Raw genomic sequence first — 18,611 nt, forward strand, 5'->3', positions numbered from 1 at the left:
TTATTAATTACATTAATTAGCATAGTTTCTTTTCCATTTGAGAACCACTGAACTCAATGGAAGATCTTTATCGTAGAGGATAACATATTGATAAATATTTGTAATAATTTGTCACTTTCATTGTAAATACACCAGCTTCTTGTTTTGTTTTTGTGAAAAAGGATCCGTCAGGTACTTTCAAATGCAAAATAGGTAAATGAAACAAAAATGCGTTCTTTTTTTCAAAGTTTTGTTAACACCTCTTGAAATAAAAACATTGAATATCATTATAACTTAATGCCGTAGAGAAAGTGGTTTGAATCTGTTCTGCAATTTATCACAGGTAGTAGCGTGCATAGATCAGTAATGCTTTTTTATTTAGATGTTTATCTTTAATTAGTCTCTAAGGTCAAAAAGTGGTTTATTTGTTATATAGATGAATGGCATGCATTCAGGTGAAAAAGAATTGTGCTTTCTGAATACACATTCAACCCCTTATTAAATTGATTGGCCTTTTTGCTGATGCTTTGTTCTTTTGAGGATTTTGAGTGCTTTGCATTCTTTCAAGGTCACATTGGTATCTCTACCTCCCAAATGGATTCTCTAATGATCTCTCTCTCTCTCTCGTTCCTTTCCAGAGCATCAGAGAGATCCCACCTGGCTTTGTTAAGCTTACATGCCTGTGAAATGACCGTATCTTCTGCTTGCCCTCCCGTGGAGTGAGCAGTTGTCTTTGACAGTGAAACTGAGATAAAGAGACTCATTCTCCTCCTATGGATTACAGACCCATAGGTCTGAACACCCTGACGTGGGTCAGTCATCATTCACAGACTTCTCCCAGTGCTGTCAAGCTCCTTCGCTATTGCATAAAATGCTGGAGTTGGAATTTCTGTTCTGGACAATTTAACGTCAGGTATGAATATCCCTAACTTTAGGACCAGAGATACAGCAGACGAGGCCGTAGAAGCTTGAGAAGCGCCTCACCTCAGAGATGCAGACTGATGATCTTTTTGCCAAAAAGCTTCAAGCCTTGAATGGGAATATGGGAACTCCTGGCCCAAATACACAAGGAACACCAGCAGTGCCCAAGATGGGCATACGCGCAAGAGTGTCAGATTGGCCACAGAAGAAGGATGGCCATGGTCCACCCCCCAGGTATGAGAGCCTAATGACGTCCTTCCAGAATGGACAACCCACTCAATCGGCAGAAGATGGGGTCAAACAAAGCCCGGGTTCTCCTCCCAATCCCAGCTTTCTGGAGACAAAATATGGTCTTGGTAACCTTCTGAGCCACTCTCCTGGTAAAGTTCAACACGCTCTCCAGAAGAGGAGCAACAGTGACGTCACCATCAGTGATATAGGGGCGGAGGACATGGATCAGACAACAATCAACCCCAATACAGGTGCCACTTTGCACAGAGAATATGGAAGCACGTCCTCCATCAATCGCCAGGGTTTGCCCAATGAAGGGTTTTTTGGCAATCTGAAGGGTTTCCAGCCGGAACACTCAGAGCAACCGAGCGCACCTCCTCCACATGGCTATCCGGAGTTTCGCCGGTTTCCGGAGACCGCCGTTTCTCCAAGTCTCCAGACTGCTGCGCAGATTGCACGGGGGGACATTCTCTGCATTCCGAACTACTCGGACTATGTGGATAGTTCACTCTTCTACAGTCGGGAAAGGGAGAAGTCCTTCCTACAGCGGCAGAAATCTGAAAAGGGCGAGACATCCATATTCCGCAGACTGAAGACCATGAAAAGCGAGCAGCGGCAACTTGGCGAACATGACGATTGCAGCAGACATGGTCGTCCATTGAGTTTCCAGAGATGCTTCGCCCACTATGATGTCCAGAGCGTGCTTTTTAATATTAGCGAGGCTGTTACTAATCGTGCAAACTTAGCACGTCGGAAGAATATTACCACAGGGGCTTCTGCAGCGTCCCAACACCAAATTGGTGGGGGAATGGACGGTCCTGACCCCTTACCTATTTGTGAGTCCCCTTTGGAAAGCTGTGAGGAACTTGGGCAAAAAGCTTGCACCGATCCTGACGAAGGGGATGGAAAGAGCAATGGTTTGGTCCTGACCTGTCCCTACTTCCGTAACGAGATTGGTGGTGAAGGGGAAAGGAAACTGAGTGCCACCAAACCAAACAGTGGATCCCACAACAATGTGGGTGACAATTGTACTATTGAGTCTACTTTAAGCTCACATTGCACCAATGCGGGGGTTTCTGTCTTGGAAATGTCCCGTGAGAATTATGCCTCTCGTGAAAATTATGCTGTTCCACGGGATTGCATCAAACGCTACATCATTGAGCACATTGACATGGGTGCTTACTACTATCACAAATTCTTCTTCAATAAAGGTATGTTTTTACAAACTAGACCTTAAATTCATGGGTCTACACAATAGTGTTCTATAGTGATTGATGATATCGCTTAGTAACCAAAATAACTGTGTATCTCTCACTGTATAATGTCGACCCCATCTTATTCTCTTTTCTTGAAAGAGCACCAGAACTACTTTGGTGTTGATGAGAACTTGGGTCCGGTGGCAGTTAGCATTCGGAGAGAAAAGCTGGAGGAGGGGAAGGAGGGCCCACAGTATAATTATAGGGTCATCTTCAGGACCAGCGAGGTAGGACAGCACCTATTAAACACTGTTTTACCACATCATTTAACAGACCTCTGTAGATCCATTGGTCTTTGAGCCAGTCAAGTTCAGGGGTTTAAATTAAGGGAAGGGCATGTCCAAACTTTATTTTTTTTTTTATTTTTTTATTAATTCAAATAGTTTTACATAAGTGCAAAAAAATCTCAAATAAGCTGAGAACGTTTACTGCATGTTTTTAACAGACAATGAGGAGACTTCTCATTAATTTATAATTGATTTCCACCCTCCCATTAAGTACATTTCCCAATGCTTTTACATCATCTCCTCTGAATACAAATTCGAGCTACCTCAATAATAGCATTGATTGTTTTGGAAATCAGCTCAAGATGGATGATGTCTGTGGTGTACTATTGATTTTTCCATGTATGGTGATATAAATTACCTCACTGTATTACATGAGTCTCACCACTGATGCTATAACAGTCCCAACCAGCAAGGCTTTCAAATGGCAGGAGATCTTTCATATGCGGCCTGCCAGGGGTTTTCCTAAGGGTGACTGGATAGTTTGCTGAATTGGCGGTTGAGCATACAATGGCCCTCTTGCTAAAAGCCAAAGCGTTACTTCAGCATTCGCCACAGTTAGTTGAACTCAATTATTCATCGAAAAGGTTGGCAGGGCATGTCGCTGGATTCAGCACCATAGACGAGGCACTCTTAAAGAGTGCTTTGCCATTTGAGAGACTAGAACGGTTTATCCATCTGTTCAGTAATAGGATTCGAGCATGCCATGTATTTTTTTTAATGTATACATTTGCTCAGTTCTGCCAACAATATGAACTATTTCCTCCTTTTCTATGAATATAAACTTTTCTCTTTACTCTGTCCATCTTCAGCTCACCACTTTAAGAGGCTCAATCATGGAGGATGCCGTCCCCTCCACGGTAAAGCATGGGACGTCCCGTGGTCTCCCTCTTAAAGAGGTGCTGGAGTACGTAGTTCCCGAGGTCAACATTCAGTGCCTCAGACTGGCCACCAGCTCACCTAAAGTGCCAGAACAACTGCTGAAGTTAGATCAGCAGGGGGTAAGTACAGTACTAAAATGTCTATAGATAGTTTACAACGCTTTTTACAAGTTTAAATCACGTAATTGCAGTAATTATGTCATTGCGTGAACGCACCTTCAGTCAAACATGATCTAAAACAGCCACATTAAGTAAAAAAACAGATGAAAAGAAACACCAACAACAGAAATTAAAAATTAGAGTTCTGGGAGGGTCAGACACAGTATTTTATCTAACCAACTTTTGTGTCAGCGTTATTTAAATGTTTATTTTGTATTTAACCACATAGCTTGTAATTAGTTAAGATATGCTGTGATTTGAAAATTGAACATGGATTTTTAGTCTTATTTTACATGTATACACAGACGTTTCATGGAACGTTAGGTCATGAATATTTGCCTCAAAAGTCATGGAAATTTATTGGTAGAAATGTGTATGAACCCTGCTGTATTGTCTAGTCAGCATACAAGACCAGAACTATTATTAACTATTATTTTATGATGTGCTCATATTGAAAGAGAGACTGCATATAATATATCTTTCTTAATTTATTTGTTTTTTTATGTTTGTTATGCCATTTAAAATAAAAACAGAAAAAAATTATTAGTCGAAAGTTTATTAATTAATCTAATTTAATCTTGTAAAAATATGACCATTTAAAATAAAAACAGAAAAAAATTAAATAATTTTTTAGTCGAAAGTTTATTAATTAATCTAATTTAATCTTGTAAAAGAAATGTAGCAGGACCTAAGGTATACTGTTTCCCTTATGCAGATATGACAATTTTAATTAAAAATGTTGATGTTAAATATAATACTTTCATATCCAAATATATGCTTCTTTTGTAAGTGCAACAATAAGCATTTCCCACAATACAGACAGGCTGTAAAATAATCATACCACAGTTTGGACAGTAAGAGACAGTTTGGCTAACACAAAGTGACAGGAGGGAAGAAACCTTCATTCTCTGTGATGATTCATTGCAAACAATGTACACTGTTGTGAACCGTACATGTCCGCAAGGCCTGTAATTACAAAGACATAATCAAGTGGGGGTTTAAGAAACCATCAGTTATATCCTTCATACGTCCCATTCGCTTAGTTTTAATGCATACTGATAAAACCAGAAACAGATGTTTTAAACCTCTGCTGATGATGTGACATCCTTAAAAGCTGTTGTTCATTTGATAACTTAAGCAAGATTGAGCTTGTAAAGTAGTTCCTTTGGGCAAGGCGCCTATCAGGTGCTGCCGATGGCCTTACAACATTTCCGTTTGAGGGTTCAAATTGCAGGTGTGTCAGGATAAGACAGTGTTTTACAAAAGGAACCTTTTATAAAAACAAAGATCCAATTACTTATTGACAGACCCGGACTTCTTAGACTGAGAGTCGAACAGAGAGATGAGCAGTTTTGTCAGTAAATTGACTGAATGGAATCTGAGAAGCAGTTAAAGTCTTGATCGATTTTGCAGCCACACGACGGCCAGAGTGGAAAACCTAAACAGTAACCCTTTAGATTCAGAACAATGAATGCATTGAGTGCAGTTAGTTGTCAAATTAATGATGGTAATTATTTCAAATGGTATTTAGTCATCTCAAATCAATCAAGTTTAACGAATACTTTTTGAGGACCTCATTGTAAAATGATGATTCAACTATTGTCCGCCCTTCCAGCATTCAGACAGGAGATAAGTAGTTTTCAAGGCAAATTATTCAGCAAAACCACAGAAAACATCACCATGGCAACCACCTAGCCACACATAACGGGCCACTTGACCCATCTGAGACGCTACCAACTGTGACCAGCAACACTTAGGTTGAAAATGAAAGAAAATCATTGCTTGTCTTATGCTTTCTTGAGTCCCCGTCTTTGTCTTTTTCTTTTTTTTTTTCATCGCGCCTCCATACTCTCTCCCTATTCTACCCCCTCTCTGATAATGGCTTTTTTGCAGGGTTTTGCTATTCCCCTCTAGACTAGACTGTTGGTGGCATTTTTGTGGCACAAAAGCCAAAGCAATTGTAAGAATAGCACTAAAATTGCTTTTACCATTTAAAAAAAATTGGTACAGGGTAGGAATTATGGGTGATTTCAGACAATTATCGTAGACCTCTTAAAAATTCCTATGTCATTGTAAACCAGCTTTCTTCAGATTGTCCCCCGCATTTCCTATTATTTCTATCATATTTTTACATTATCTTTTAATAATTTTCCAAATAAATGCTTGTTTGAAGCCCAACATCTGGTTCCATAGCCTCTTCCTTTAGTTTCTGGCTGGTATGTGTCTCTCATACATTATGCAAAAGTGGCATCTGAGGCCAGTCTGCATGTCATTATGTGTCAGGCTTTTGCATAGATTGATAGCACTTAACATGACTATATCACCACTTGTGGTAGACAATGTATATCACCAGAACACACACACACACATATATATATATATAAACATACACTTTTTTTTTTACTGTGCTCTCCTGTGAGGTCGCTATTTTTATTTTATTTTTAGAAGTGCTTCTAAATTGATTCTGTTATGTAATAAATCCTGCCATGTAATATGTAAGAGACAGTGTTGTTATTTTTAACTGAAATATATTTTTCGTTAATTGAAATGAAGCAGGAATAAAAAATATATATACATATTAAATGTGTATTAAATAATAAAAACGTAAACGAATATGAGAAATCTTGGCAACTAATTGAAATAAAATAAGTGGAAGTTGAAGTGCTAACATTATTCAAATTAAAACTGAAATAAAAATAAATTAAAGCTAAACAGAAATATATATATTTATTTATTTATTTTTATTTATTTATTTATTTATTTAAAACGAGGAAAGCACATAACAAAATGACTACAACCTAAACTAAAATTATAAAGAAAACATAAAATTAAAGCTTATTCAAAATATTAATAAATAATGTTATGGTATATTATGGCTCTTTTATTATCAGAGCTCAAACATCAATTGGGGCTCAGGTCAGGAAGCAGACAGACTGGCTAAACCGACTGTCTGCTAGCGGTCTCACGTCACGTCACGACACATAAATCCCATCACATAGAGACTTTTTCACCTAGATAGCATCATATAGAGACTGTGTCTGTTCCCCGAATTAGGACATACAAAAAAACTCCTAAACCCATTTAAGGGTAAAAATTGAATTGATGTTCAACAAATAAAAAGCAGATAATATGGATGAACAAATGATAAAACTCGGGTTGCTGAATATTCGATGTTAATGATATGGTTGCAGATTATGACCTAGTTGTGCTATGTTTGACAGAAACCTGGCTAAAACCAGACGATTACATTTACATTACTTTATATTTGTCCACCCCACAAGATTACTGTTATAAACATGAGCCTTGTCTGAAAGGCAAAGGGGGAGGTGTTGCTGTAATTTATAGTAAAATCTTCATTATATCTGAGAAGTCTATTTTTAAATATAATTTTTTTGAAGTGTTGGTGCTTGATGTAACCCTATCTTGTGTAAATGATAAATCTCGTTTGAGATTTGTGCTGGCTACTGTATACAGGCCACCAGGGTACCATACAGACTTTATCAAAGAATTTGCTGATTTTCTATCAGAGTTAGTACTGGCTGCAGATAAAGTCCTAATTGTTGGTGATTTTAATATACATGTAGATAATGAAAAAGATGCATTGGGATTGGCATTTAAAGACATTCTGAACTCTATTGGAGTTAGACAACATGTGTCAGGACCTACTCATTGTCGTAATCACACTCTAGATCTATTATCGATTATCACATTGAATCAATGTTGATGCCGTTGAAATTCTACAGCAGTGCGATGACATCTCAGATCATTATCTAGTCTTGTGTATACTTCATTTAGCCAAGGCTGCAAAGTCAACTCCATGTTACAAATATGTTAGACCTATCACTTCTGCCTAAATAAAATAACACTGGTAAAGGGTTAATATAAAGCCAGGGTGGTCATTATTGGCAGAATAAACGCAGAAAGGATGTTCAAGATCCTGACGCCAAGCAGAGTTTTTTTCTACTTATAATAAAATAATTTAAACTCAAACTGTTTAATATGTAAATAAAGAGACCAAAGAATGATGCAATACATGAAAGGACTACAGTGTAGAAGATCAGTGTCCCGGAACGAGTAAAATGTACTGTACAGTGTAATGTTCATTTATTTAAATAAAAAATGACACCAGAATGCAGTGATTGGCCAGTATTTCAGAGAGCCATGTAATAGATTTAATTACGGTTGAGGGAAGGATGTAATAGCTGGCTCAAATTTGAAGGGACATGTACAGAAAAAACTTATATAAAATATCATTACGATGATTGAAACTGATTGTGTTTTTATTCTTTGAAATTTGTAGCTGAGTTACCAGCACAAAGTGGGCATCCTGCACTGCCAGGCCGGGCAGAGCACAGAGGAGGAGATGTACAATAACGAGAGTGGTAGTCCCGCACTGGATGAGTTCCTGGATCTACTGGGTCAGAGAGTCCGACTGAAGGGGTTCAGCAAGTACAGGGCACAGCTGGACAATAAAAGTGAGTGCTCTTCTCACGATGATATCTTCAAAATGTTTGAATGTTTGATCCGCGTTCACTACTGTGAATCTTTGGCAAGCTGCTTGGCAGCTTCGGGTTCATTTCTGAAATGGGTTTTGTTTCACTTGTTTGACAGTTTCTCATAATCCCTTAATCTGTGCAGATGAGCCATTTGCAAATTATTATTGAACTGCAAGAGTCTAATTTAGTATTTCATCATGAGTGTATGTGTCTTTTTAATTTACTGCTTTTATACTCATATGTATGATATAATCACATGTTCTTTGCAGCGGACTCCACTGGCACTCACTCTCTCTACACCACCTATAAAGACTTTGAGCTGATGTTTCATGTCTCTACGATGCTGCCCTACACGCCCAACAACAGGCAACAAGTGAGTCGGACTTTCAGCTATCACATGACCTCAAAAATATTAAACAACACTATTGTTTTCAACATTGATAATAAGAAATGTTTCCTGAGCAGCAAATCAGCATATTAGAATGATTTCTCAAGGATCATGTGACACTGAAGACTGGAGTAATGATGCTAAATATTCAGCTTTACCATCACATGAATAAACTACTTTTTACTTTTAAATGGTAGTAAATTATCACACCATTTTCATATAAAATGTAGATATTTGGTCCCATTATTATTTTATTATTACAAACAAAAAAGCAGATAGTCCAAGATAGAGCAGCCTTCCTGCTGATTTATGCACACTTGAATAAGCACCTGGTCAAATGAGATTCAGGTCTGATCACTTACTTAGTCCTGTCTACACAAAACTCTTTCAACCCTCGTCAGCTTTCTCTTCAAGTGCCTGGTCTTGATCTGTGATCTGTGCATCTACAGACCTCACAGAGCCCAGACCAATTGTCCTGCATCCTACTAATTGTAAACACTTCAGCGGGCAGGCCACGTTGTCATGGCAACCGTCTGAATGTCCCATCTTAAAAAAATAAAAAATGAAAAAAAGCTCCCTTTTCAGTTGCACAGTGAAGAGCAAGACATATCAAGGATGATTATTAAAAATTTCATTTTTTGATGCATCTAAGATGTGAAAGGCTGTACTTATATATTTGGTGGAACAAATTTTAAAAGATTTATTTCATTCATCCGCAGTACTTTTTAATGGGCGGAACAATCCTAATAGAGTCGTAGATTAATTTACCACCATAACAGCTTTCCGTCAATGACTTCCTGAAATCCCCATGGCTAGACTGAGCTCAGTCTGATAATGAAATTGTGATTTGTGCTTTTAAAAGAAAGCTGTTTTTACAGAATGATTAGAAGGAGAAGTAAAGGAGCCCTTGAAAGTGTTTTTATTTGGCTGATTTGTGGGATTTGTGGTTTTCTGTCCATAGGATCATGGTCCATTGGGGATAATCTTAGACTATAAGCTGGTGAAGATCTCCACAGCTTTGAGTTTTAGTTCAGTACACCTCTGATCCTCTCTCTCTCTCTCTCTCTCTCTCTCTCTCTCTCTCTCTCTCTCTCTCTCTCTCTCTTCTCACGCTCACTCTCTCTCTCTCTTTACTCTTTACATCTCTTTCTTTCTCTCTCTCTCGCTCTCTCGCTCTCTCACTGCTGACAAAGAGATTAGTCCAAGGGATCTACAGTAGACTACAGCTATACCTTTATATTTACACGTTACCTAAGCTTTCTTACAAACAGTTATCTGTCCAGTATGCAGTACATGTTACAATTAGTAACAGTACATTAGTACAATGTCCCACAGCTTGATGTGTTTTCTTTCGGTTTATTTATTTCATTTTATTTCATTTTTGTTTAGTTTCATTTCGTTTTTTATTTTATGCACATATTTCCACTGTTGGAAAATGTGTTTTTGAAGTTTATTATTGCTTTCGGTTTCTGATTAGATGTCTGTAACTGTTACTGGTTTCTTTTTAAAATGTGCACTGTGTTGACTTTCTTCCTATTATCTGTTCCCCTATTCAGCTACTGAGGAAGAGGCACATTGGAAATGACATCGTTACCATAATTTTCCAGGAACCAGGAGCATTTCCATTCACACCCCAAAACATACGCTCTCACTTTCAACATGTCTTCATCATCGTCAAAGTCCACAATCCTTGTACAGAGCATGTGTGTTACAGGTAAGATGTAAAATGTCAATTAATTATCATTTTCAGCCCAGCCTGTTCAATACATGCTTCTGTTTTCCAGTAAGGATGGTGGTTTGGCTCATGTCATTGACATGTGTCTTTGCTGAACTAAATACTGTTTTTAAAGTCATGCCTAACCCATCCTGAATAAATCCAATTTTGTAAATTAGAGATTTCATTTTAGTGGGACTGGGTGGAGGCAGATGAAGATGCTTTCCAAACAGCTTGGTGACAGTCAGATTTGACCTCTCAGAACGATAGGGAGGATTAAAGGATAAGATCGAAGGGAATTCAATTTCCAGTCTTATTTACTCAGTGTGTACCTCTTAAGCTTGTTCAGCGTAACATTGCAGAGAGCTGAAGGAGGCTGGAACCTGTCTCAAAGCAAAATTGCCTGTCTCATCTTCTGAGCAGATCTGTGAGAGACTTCTGCGGCATGATTTCAGAATTGATGTCAATGTTGAAGTCAAACGGAAAAACCTCTCTATGCATTTTTTTCTCACAGGAACCATGTGCTTCCCGCCTTTGTGCATATGACATATTAATGTTGAATGTGGAAATAATATCTCCTATCCTAGCTTAATATTATATATAAAAGTATATAAACATTATATATATATATATATATATATATATATATATATATATATATATATATATATATATATATATATATATATATATAAAAATTAATCTATATTATATTATATTATATTATGTTGTTCAAAAGTTTGAGGTCACATGGTTCTTATATGTTTTCAAAGAAGTCTCTTGTGATCATTTTTTAGGATTCTTTGATGCTAAGAACAGCATTTATTTGAAGTGACTAAACTCTTTTCATCATATTTCTAGTGTTGCGGTTGCCAGATCCAAAGATGTGCCTCCGTTTGGACCTGCCATACCCAAGGGTGTGATGTTCCCAAAGTCTGCCGTTTTCCGGGACTTCCTGCTAGCCAAGGTGATCAACAGTGAAAACGCAGCCCACAAGTCTGAGAAGTTCCGCGTCATGGCGACGCGTACACGCCAAGAATACCTTAAAGACCTAGTGTTAAACTTCACTGGTGCAACGCCTGTGGACGCATCAGCTGCAAAATTCAGCTTCATCACCCTAGGCGCCAAAAGGAAGGAACGCAGCCGCCCAAGGAACAATGCTCATCTGTACAGTACGGGAGCCATCACGTGGTCGGTGGTTGCCCGGGACAGCTGCCAGTCCACCGATATCGGTTGTTTGCTGTCCATCTCCCGCGAGTTTGTGGTGCTCATTGAGGAAGCAACCCGGGAAGTGGTTTTCAACTGTTACTGCAAGGACGTGATTGGTTGGTGCTCGTCCTCCACGGTTGGCAGGGTGAAGCTCTTTTACGAGCGTGGCGACTGTGTGGTGTTTTCCGTGCAGGACGGATGCCCAGAGGAAGTTCGAGAGGTCGTACAGCGATTAGAGGTATGAGTAACCAATCCAAGAGGAAAGATCAAGTTTAATCTAAGCTCAAGCTCAGACCAAGCTTGCCTTTTACTGTGAATAAGCGAGCAGTGTTGGTCTACAGAATCAAGTTTCTCTCACAATCAGGGGCCAAGGGTCAATGGATTAGCATTATAAAGGTAGAAAAACCATGCTAGAGCAGATTACAGTACCTTAGTTTACCTTAAGCTTACCAGAACCATTCACTTTATTCTTTGGGATAAGTACATACATCAACACACACCTTAGTCAAACAATATTAGTTCCACATCTTGCTTGATTGCCACCCATTCATGCTCGGTTGGGCCAGACCTGCAGGCTACAGTGCAATGGAGGCTTAAATGGTTATACATGCTATTTATGGTGATCGACCCTGTCAGCATGTGTGGTCCATTCTCTTTGTGAGATTTGACAGCTTGTAAAATACTGTGCTTTAACTTTTCACAAGCTCTTAAAATTGTTTTTTTGCATTGGGTGGTTTGCTGTCATCATCATAGCATTTGTGCAGCAGACCATCAACACTAAATTAAAATTCAGTCATCAGTTACTCACCCTCGTGTCATTGCAAACCTGTATGGCTGACTTTTCTTATGTGGAACACAAAAGAAGTATTTTAAAAAACTATTGTAGTTTATTTGTTTTTGTCCACAAATTATAAGTCAGTGACTTTTTGTACCCCGTTGGCATGTATTTATTGAGACCAAAGTCATAGTTAATAGTGAGAATTGAACCCTAATCTAAAGTGTGACTATCCTTTCTAACTTAAAGGAAAGCTTATACAGTATTTTTCTAAGCACCTCAATCTCATCAAAGTGCTTTTGTTGTTTTTGTGGGTGCTTATAAAGATGCCTTTGGGCTCTTAGTAGCTTTGCCGAGTCTGAGTAAGATCAGCTTAAAACAGTTTGCTTAAAACTGTGTGTTTTGGGACAAAGTGCATACAAAAGGTTTAAGCTGCAATATCACACATACGTTTGTTTTAGGTGTCAGGTTCTCAGTTCGGGTTGTAGGAATGTGTTATTCATGAGACAATCAGTATGTTGTGCTCTCCCATGTTGGTTTGACATCGGTTAATTTCATCCTTCAGAGACCTGGCTTCAGTCATCATCTATATCTCTGCATACCTGCCAACCCATCTGCATGCTTACCTGTGCAGGACCTTCTGCCCATCATCACAGCACAGATTTTATCTTTAAAAGTCGCTGAGGTGACAAAAAGCCTAGTTTCAGATGGTTAAAGTCATTACGTCTGCTCTGTCTTCTCCGCAGATGGTCACCAGGGGTTGTGAGACTCTAGAGATGACCCTGCGCAGAAATGCCCTGGGACAGCTGGGCTTCCATGTCAACTTTGAGGGTGTGGTAGCCGACGTGGAGCCGTTCGGGTTCGCCTGGCAGGCAGGACTTCGCCCTGGATGCCGTTTGGTGGAGATCTGCAAGGTCGCTGTTGGGACTCTAACTCACGAGCAGATGATTGACTATCTGCGGACCTCCACACCTGTTACGGTGGTGGTCATACAGCCACATGAGGATGGCACCCCCAGAAGGTACAGTTTGTCCTCCATCTTCCATTGGTAGCTTTTTGTTACCTCCTTGCTTATTAAAATGTAAAAATTGTTCTTTAAATTATGTTCAAAATGCTGAAAATGTGTTTATTACTCAAAGATGCAGTATGTGTTATTAACCTGGTATTTTCTTTGTCGTGGCCACATTTACAAAAACTACCCTCAAAACTGAACCTTTAATTCGGACAGATGTGCCACACCAGTTTCACATGGGTAAATAGAGGTCATCTCCTAAAGAGAAGATTAATCCTCTTGAGATAATCTGTGAATGATATGATTATGGTCTGCTTCTTTTTTTTTTTTTAGCCTTTACATGAAAGAAACCAACTGTCCTGAAATAGAAAACGACCCAGAACCCTGTTGAACTTTGTTGAACACGTGCCTCATGTTCTGTTTGCTCATTTCAGAAGAGCTGAGGGCTTACCAAGAACATCTGAAGCCAGAGATTAAAGTGACCCTCTAGACTGTCAATAACTGGATTGACTTTTATCGCCCCCTGCAAGGCATGAAAGCCACAGATATCAAGAGCTCTGTGCAGTTTTTAAACACAAATTTATAGAAGATTGCTTGCATTTCTGGTTGACTTTAACTGCTCTAAATAGCTGTATCTTGGGTAATTAGTTTCCAGAGAACTATAGTTAACAGAAGCATGCCAGGACAAGTCAGGGTTGTATTTGGTTACAGATCAGAGAGATTAGCAATAATATTGAGATTGGATGACATTGGATTTTCAATTGGATGTAAAATTACTTTACTTCTGCAGTCTGTAGAGATGTCTCGAACTTTATAGTAAATGAACGTGTATATTTTTTTATTTGCAAGCCTTTGTTTGTAAGACATTTCTCAATTCCAGGAATTTGTGTGTGAGAGTTTTAAGAGTGCATTGTTCTTCATAGAAGTACTTTTTGAAGTATGTTCGTTGTAGAGGCTGTGAGAATCTGTCTTGAGAGCCCTGACCTGTTCCAGCTCTTCGTTCAAGAAGATCACCAGAGATTCTTGTTTCGGAAGTATTTCAGTCTGTGTGGTTGGTACAGAGTGGATTAGATCGGAAACGCATCATTAACCATCAATGAATCCCGCTGGTGTGGGGTGGACTTGTTAATTTTCTGTTTGTTCTTTTGGTTTCTCCCTCTCTAATAACACCCGCCACAGATAATCACAGCAAAATACAGTACATCATTTATCTGATACCATTAGTCATCTGATTTGCGGATGTGTCTTTTCTCTTGCCAAACAGCCCTGCAGTGATTTATCTTTTAATATTTTCTGCCAATTTCCCTCAATATCATCCCTTGATGCTGAATTTTGCATTTCACATGCAATGACGGACTAGAAAAATACTTTATATTAATAAATTGGAATGAATTCATAGATATAGCCTGGCTCTAAACACAGCTAACCATTATTTACAGTGGTGGGGTCCAACAACCTGAAACCATAGTGAAAATGCCCCTATTTTGCATTTTTCTCATTTAATTCGCTTTTTTTTATTACAATACAAATTATATTTTAAAATAACAATTTGTGTGATAATTTGAATTGGAAAAAATTAACATGAATTTCAGAATGTGTTGAAACATCTGTTGAAAGGAGTCACATCTCACATGTCACTTCAAATTATTCCAAATTTCCTATTTTGAATCCCAGATTTTTTTTACTGTGGTCTCAAACCTTTGGACCCGTGTGTGTGTGTGTGTGCGTGCGTGCGTGCGTGCGCGCGCGTGTGTGTGTGTGGTCAGCTCAGAGTTGTGGAGTTTCTCCCGCTTTTGGGGGGCTCTGACCTGTAACTCAACTGCCAGGAGCAGTCTGCCCCCACAATGCTAATTTCAACCTCTCTGCAATTTCAAGGCTTCGAACTCTAGGGCAGGGGAGAATGTGATCTATCCAAAAAACAGGTTAATGCATAGTATGGATGTGATTAATCCCTGCTGGCTTTTCTATAATTTAATAGGTTGTCGGTTACATGTCGTGCTGTTGATATAATGCAAGTTGTTTCTAAGTGGAGATAATCACTGGGTTCACTGATGTAGGTGCCCCATGAACATGAAACACACATTATGCTCGCTATCACAAAGCATGTATGTCCTATATATCTAAGAAATCAGGTAATGATACAAATAATGCTAGCTTGATGCTGTGCTGTATCGTCCTGTTGAAAGGTCCTTTTTTAATTGCTAACCTATACTGGAAAGTAATTCAACCTGAAAACATAAATCAGTTTACTATTGTTCACCATGTTCAAAATGAGTCACTAAATAACATATGTGTTATAACATATCCGAGTCATCAAAAATGAAATATGCGGCTATTCTGAGTGATGTGCGCTGATTTGAACTAATAAGCTCCTCTAATCAAATGGATACCGTGGTAAATTGACGTACTATTTTACTCAATGATTATCATATGGATGGTTTAAGGTATTTACATGCTGTATAAAGTTCAATCGTTTGGGGTACTTTTTCTTTTTTTAAGAAATGAATACTATTTTCAGCAAGGACATTAAACTGATCACATGACAATAAAGACATTTAGAATGTTACCAAAGATTTATATTTCAAATAAATACTGTTCTTTTGAACTTTCTATTCAAGAATCCTGGTTTCCACAAAAATATTAAGTGGCACGACTGTTTTCAACAACGATCATAAGAAATGTTTACTGAGCAGTAGATCAGCATATTAGAATGATTTCTGAAGGATCATGTGACAATGAAGACTGGAGTAATGATGCTGAAAATTCAGCTTTGCCATCACAGGAATAAATAATATTTTATAATATGTTAAAACGGAAAATAGTTATTTTAAATTTGTAAAAGTATTTCTCAATATTGCTGTCTTTACTGTATTTAATAAATGCAGCAATGATGAGCATAAGAGACATCTTTCAAAAATATTGAAAAAAATTACCAACCCCCTTAGTGAATTTATGAATATACAATGGTATAACTACGATACTATGTCCAAAAAATAATCATTGTAGCGTGTAAAACCCATGATAACTTGTGTTTTTCAGAGGTGCCTCTGAGCTGTATCGTGTCCCCGTCATGGAGTACAAGACTCTTGGTGCCGGCCCTGGTTGGCACAGGATGAATCACGTTCCCCAAGGGCTGCCGCTGTCTCGAGTTTCTCCCACTCAGGGTCCTGATCAACCCTCCCCGGGCCAACAGATGTTCCAGTACGCGCAAGCTGCCATCTCACGCAGCACTTCTTTCGATAAGAAGTATCAGGATGGATCCAGGTAGGAGATATGTGTTTATGTCATTCCAAACACATAAGCTGCTCTTTCATTCAAATATTTACCTGTAATTTCACTAGTGTATATTATCACGATCCAAATCTCATGAAAATGTGAGGAAAAAAAATAGGGAAGAAATGGAGGTGCAGAGTGGATTGGTTTGTGTAATTGATCTCAGCAAATACACCATGTGGGTCATTCAGAATTCAGCTGTTTTTTGTGAATGTACACGTGCATTGTTCAATGCATTGATTTCTTCAGCATTTTGAAACAAGATGTCAACACAGTCTCTAGGCCTTTTCTGTTCTAGGCTGTGTCTCCTGTCATGGTTGATATTTAGAATAGATACCACCCATTTTTTATATAATGCTGATTGATCTGAAAATTAGTTTTACATGGACCGCTAAAGCAAAAACATGCCTGAAGTCAGAAACGAGGACAAACAACTTTTTGGGTCATAATACACACTGAAAATTGATTAATTCCTCTTATATTATATCTCTAAATAGTGCACTGCCTTTGCCAACTTCTCTTATTCTCAATACTGTAATGATGTCTGAATCCAGTTTTTTTTACATATTTTTAATTTTTACATATTAAAAATCATTACTATTAATATATAGTATAGCGTTGGTCGCCACTGAGAATGTGCCAATAAAGGTAAACAGCTACACCTCGTTTTCATCGGGCTCAGCAACAGGAACTTTAAGGAACAATGATTCATAACTGTGATGTCTGATCATTCAGACATATCTCTACTGACATATCCACTGGGAAACCCCGAAAGGGAGCATATAGAGGCTATTAAGGATGATGCATGCTACCCTGTGGATTAAAGAAAGCAAAAAAGTATGCAAAAAAGTCTGATGTGGCTTTGGCATTTCTCAGGAGACGCCTTTCAGGGTGAGCTAATTGGGAACTTGATTTTCCAGTGCTGTAGACTTGAGATCCCTTCATAATGTGTGTCTTCTTGTACAATTGAGTGACTGTGTGTTGCATGCTTGTGTCTTCACCTTGTCTGAAATGCACACACCTTTGTGGCCTCTTCACCCACGCTGTCATCCTGTCCTCAGCTGGGATCTGTGTTGCACATGGCATGTCATTTCTTCCTGGAGTATGTTTCTCTTATTTCCCCTCTGGAATGCACAGACGTTCCCCGCCCTGGAGACACGGGGTCCTGCTATGAATAGAATCTGCCCCACCACTTTTTTTTGACAGTGTCCTCCGGTCCAGAATATGAATGAGTCTTGTTGCAGTGCTCTCATTGCTTGTGCTACCAGAGTTTTGATTAATGAGCTTCTGCCCTGTGTTTTCTCATTGCAGGGTGTTGCAGGACTTTGAGATGGTTCAGAGTCCGTCTGGAAATCCCGGCCAGCACTACTGCAGTTCTCCCAGTAACCAATCAACCTCCAGTGACCCCGGTCCCTGCGGCACATGGGCCCAGAAAGCCGGTTATGATGGGTAATTCTGTTCGCCTCAGCCTTGTAACTCGGAAATAAAAGAGCCTAGCAGGTTTAGAGGTTATCACAAAAGTCTAATCATGTGAGATTTGGTGCAAATCTTTGGTGCAAACAGAATTAGAGTAGGATGTCTAGTATGAGCTATTATTTCATGACCAGCTTTGTCAATATCAGCTGTTCTTTCACAGACAGACACACAACACCAGAGGGTCTTGAAACCTCCCTGCCCCACCAATGCTAGGATAGTTAACAATGACCTCTACATCACCTTGCTATACCACTCAACCACTCACTTTAAACAAACGTTTCATGTCATACATTTTTCATTTTATTTTGTCCCTTGAGGTCTGCATAAAGTGTTAATAAGGGGGGTTTTTTGTCCCAAATTTTGGACAGATTCACAAGTGCTGCAAAAATATAATCAGGGACTTAGCAAAGACAAATCACAGGCACTTTTCTGAACATTAAAGTTACATGTTTTTTATAATATGGCCCACCCATATTTACCCTCCATAAGAAATTTATTAATCAGGCTGATACAACATGATTGGGTAGTAAAAAACTAAATATCATAAATGTCTGTGA

At 38.7% G+C, this 18,611-nt stretch overlaps 1 protein-coding gene across 3 annotated transcripts in view; it reads left to right on the forward strand.

Annotated features, from left to right (window-relative positions):
* The window catches only part of sipa1l2 (signal-induced proliferation-associated 1 like 2), a 68,028-nt gene that overhangs the window by 29,487 nt on the left and 19,930 nt on the right, over nucleotides 1-18,611 (forward strand). For all 3 annotated transcript variants that reach the window (XM_077203757.1, XM_077203759.1, XM_077203758.1), the window contains exons 2-11: nucleotides 618-2,342; nucleotides 2,487-2,614; nucleotides 3,484-3,672; nucleotides 8,012-8,186; nucleotides 8,477-8,580; nucleotides 10,152-10,309; nucleotides 11,171-11,756; nucleotides 13,040-13,314; nucleotides 16,345-16,569; nucleotides 17,890-18,027. In XM_077203757.1, coding sequence (XP_077059872.1) covers nucleotides 971-2,342; nucleotides 2,487-2,614; nucleotides 3,484-3,672; nucleotides 8,012-8,186; nucleotides 8,477-8,580; nucleotides 10,152-10,309; nucleotides 11,171-11,756; nucleotides 13,040-13,314; nucleotides 16,345-16,569; nucleotides 17,890-18,027 — 3,350 coding nt within the window. In that variant the 5' untranslated portion in view covers nucleotides 618-970. The remainder of the gene's footprint in view (nucleotides 1-617; nucleotides 2,343-2,486; nucleotides 2,615-3,483; nucleotides 3,673-8,011; nucleotides 8,187-8,476; nucleotides 8,581-10,151; nucleotides 10,310-11,170; nucleotides 11,757-13,039; nucleotides 13,315-16,344; nucleotides 16,570-17,889; nucleotides 18,028-18,611) is intronic.

The sequence above is a fragment of the Siphateles boraxobius genome, unplaced genomic scaffold (genome assembly GCF_051911475.1).
Source record: "Siphateles boraxobius isolate OS27281-9 unplaced genomic scaffold, OSU_SipBor_1 5, whole genome shotgun sequence".
NCBI classification, from domain to species: Eukaryota; Metazoa; Chordata; class Actinopteri; order Cypriniformes; family Leuciscidae; genus Siphateles; species Siphateles boraxobius.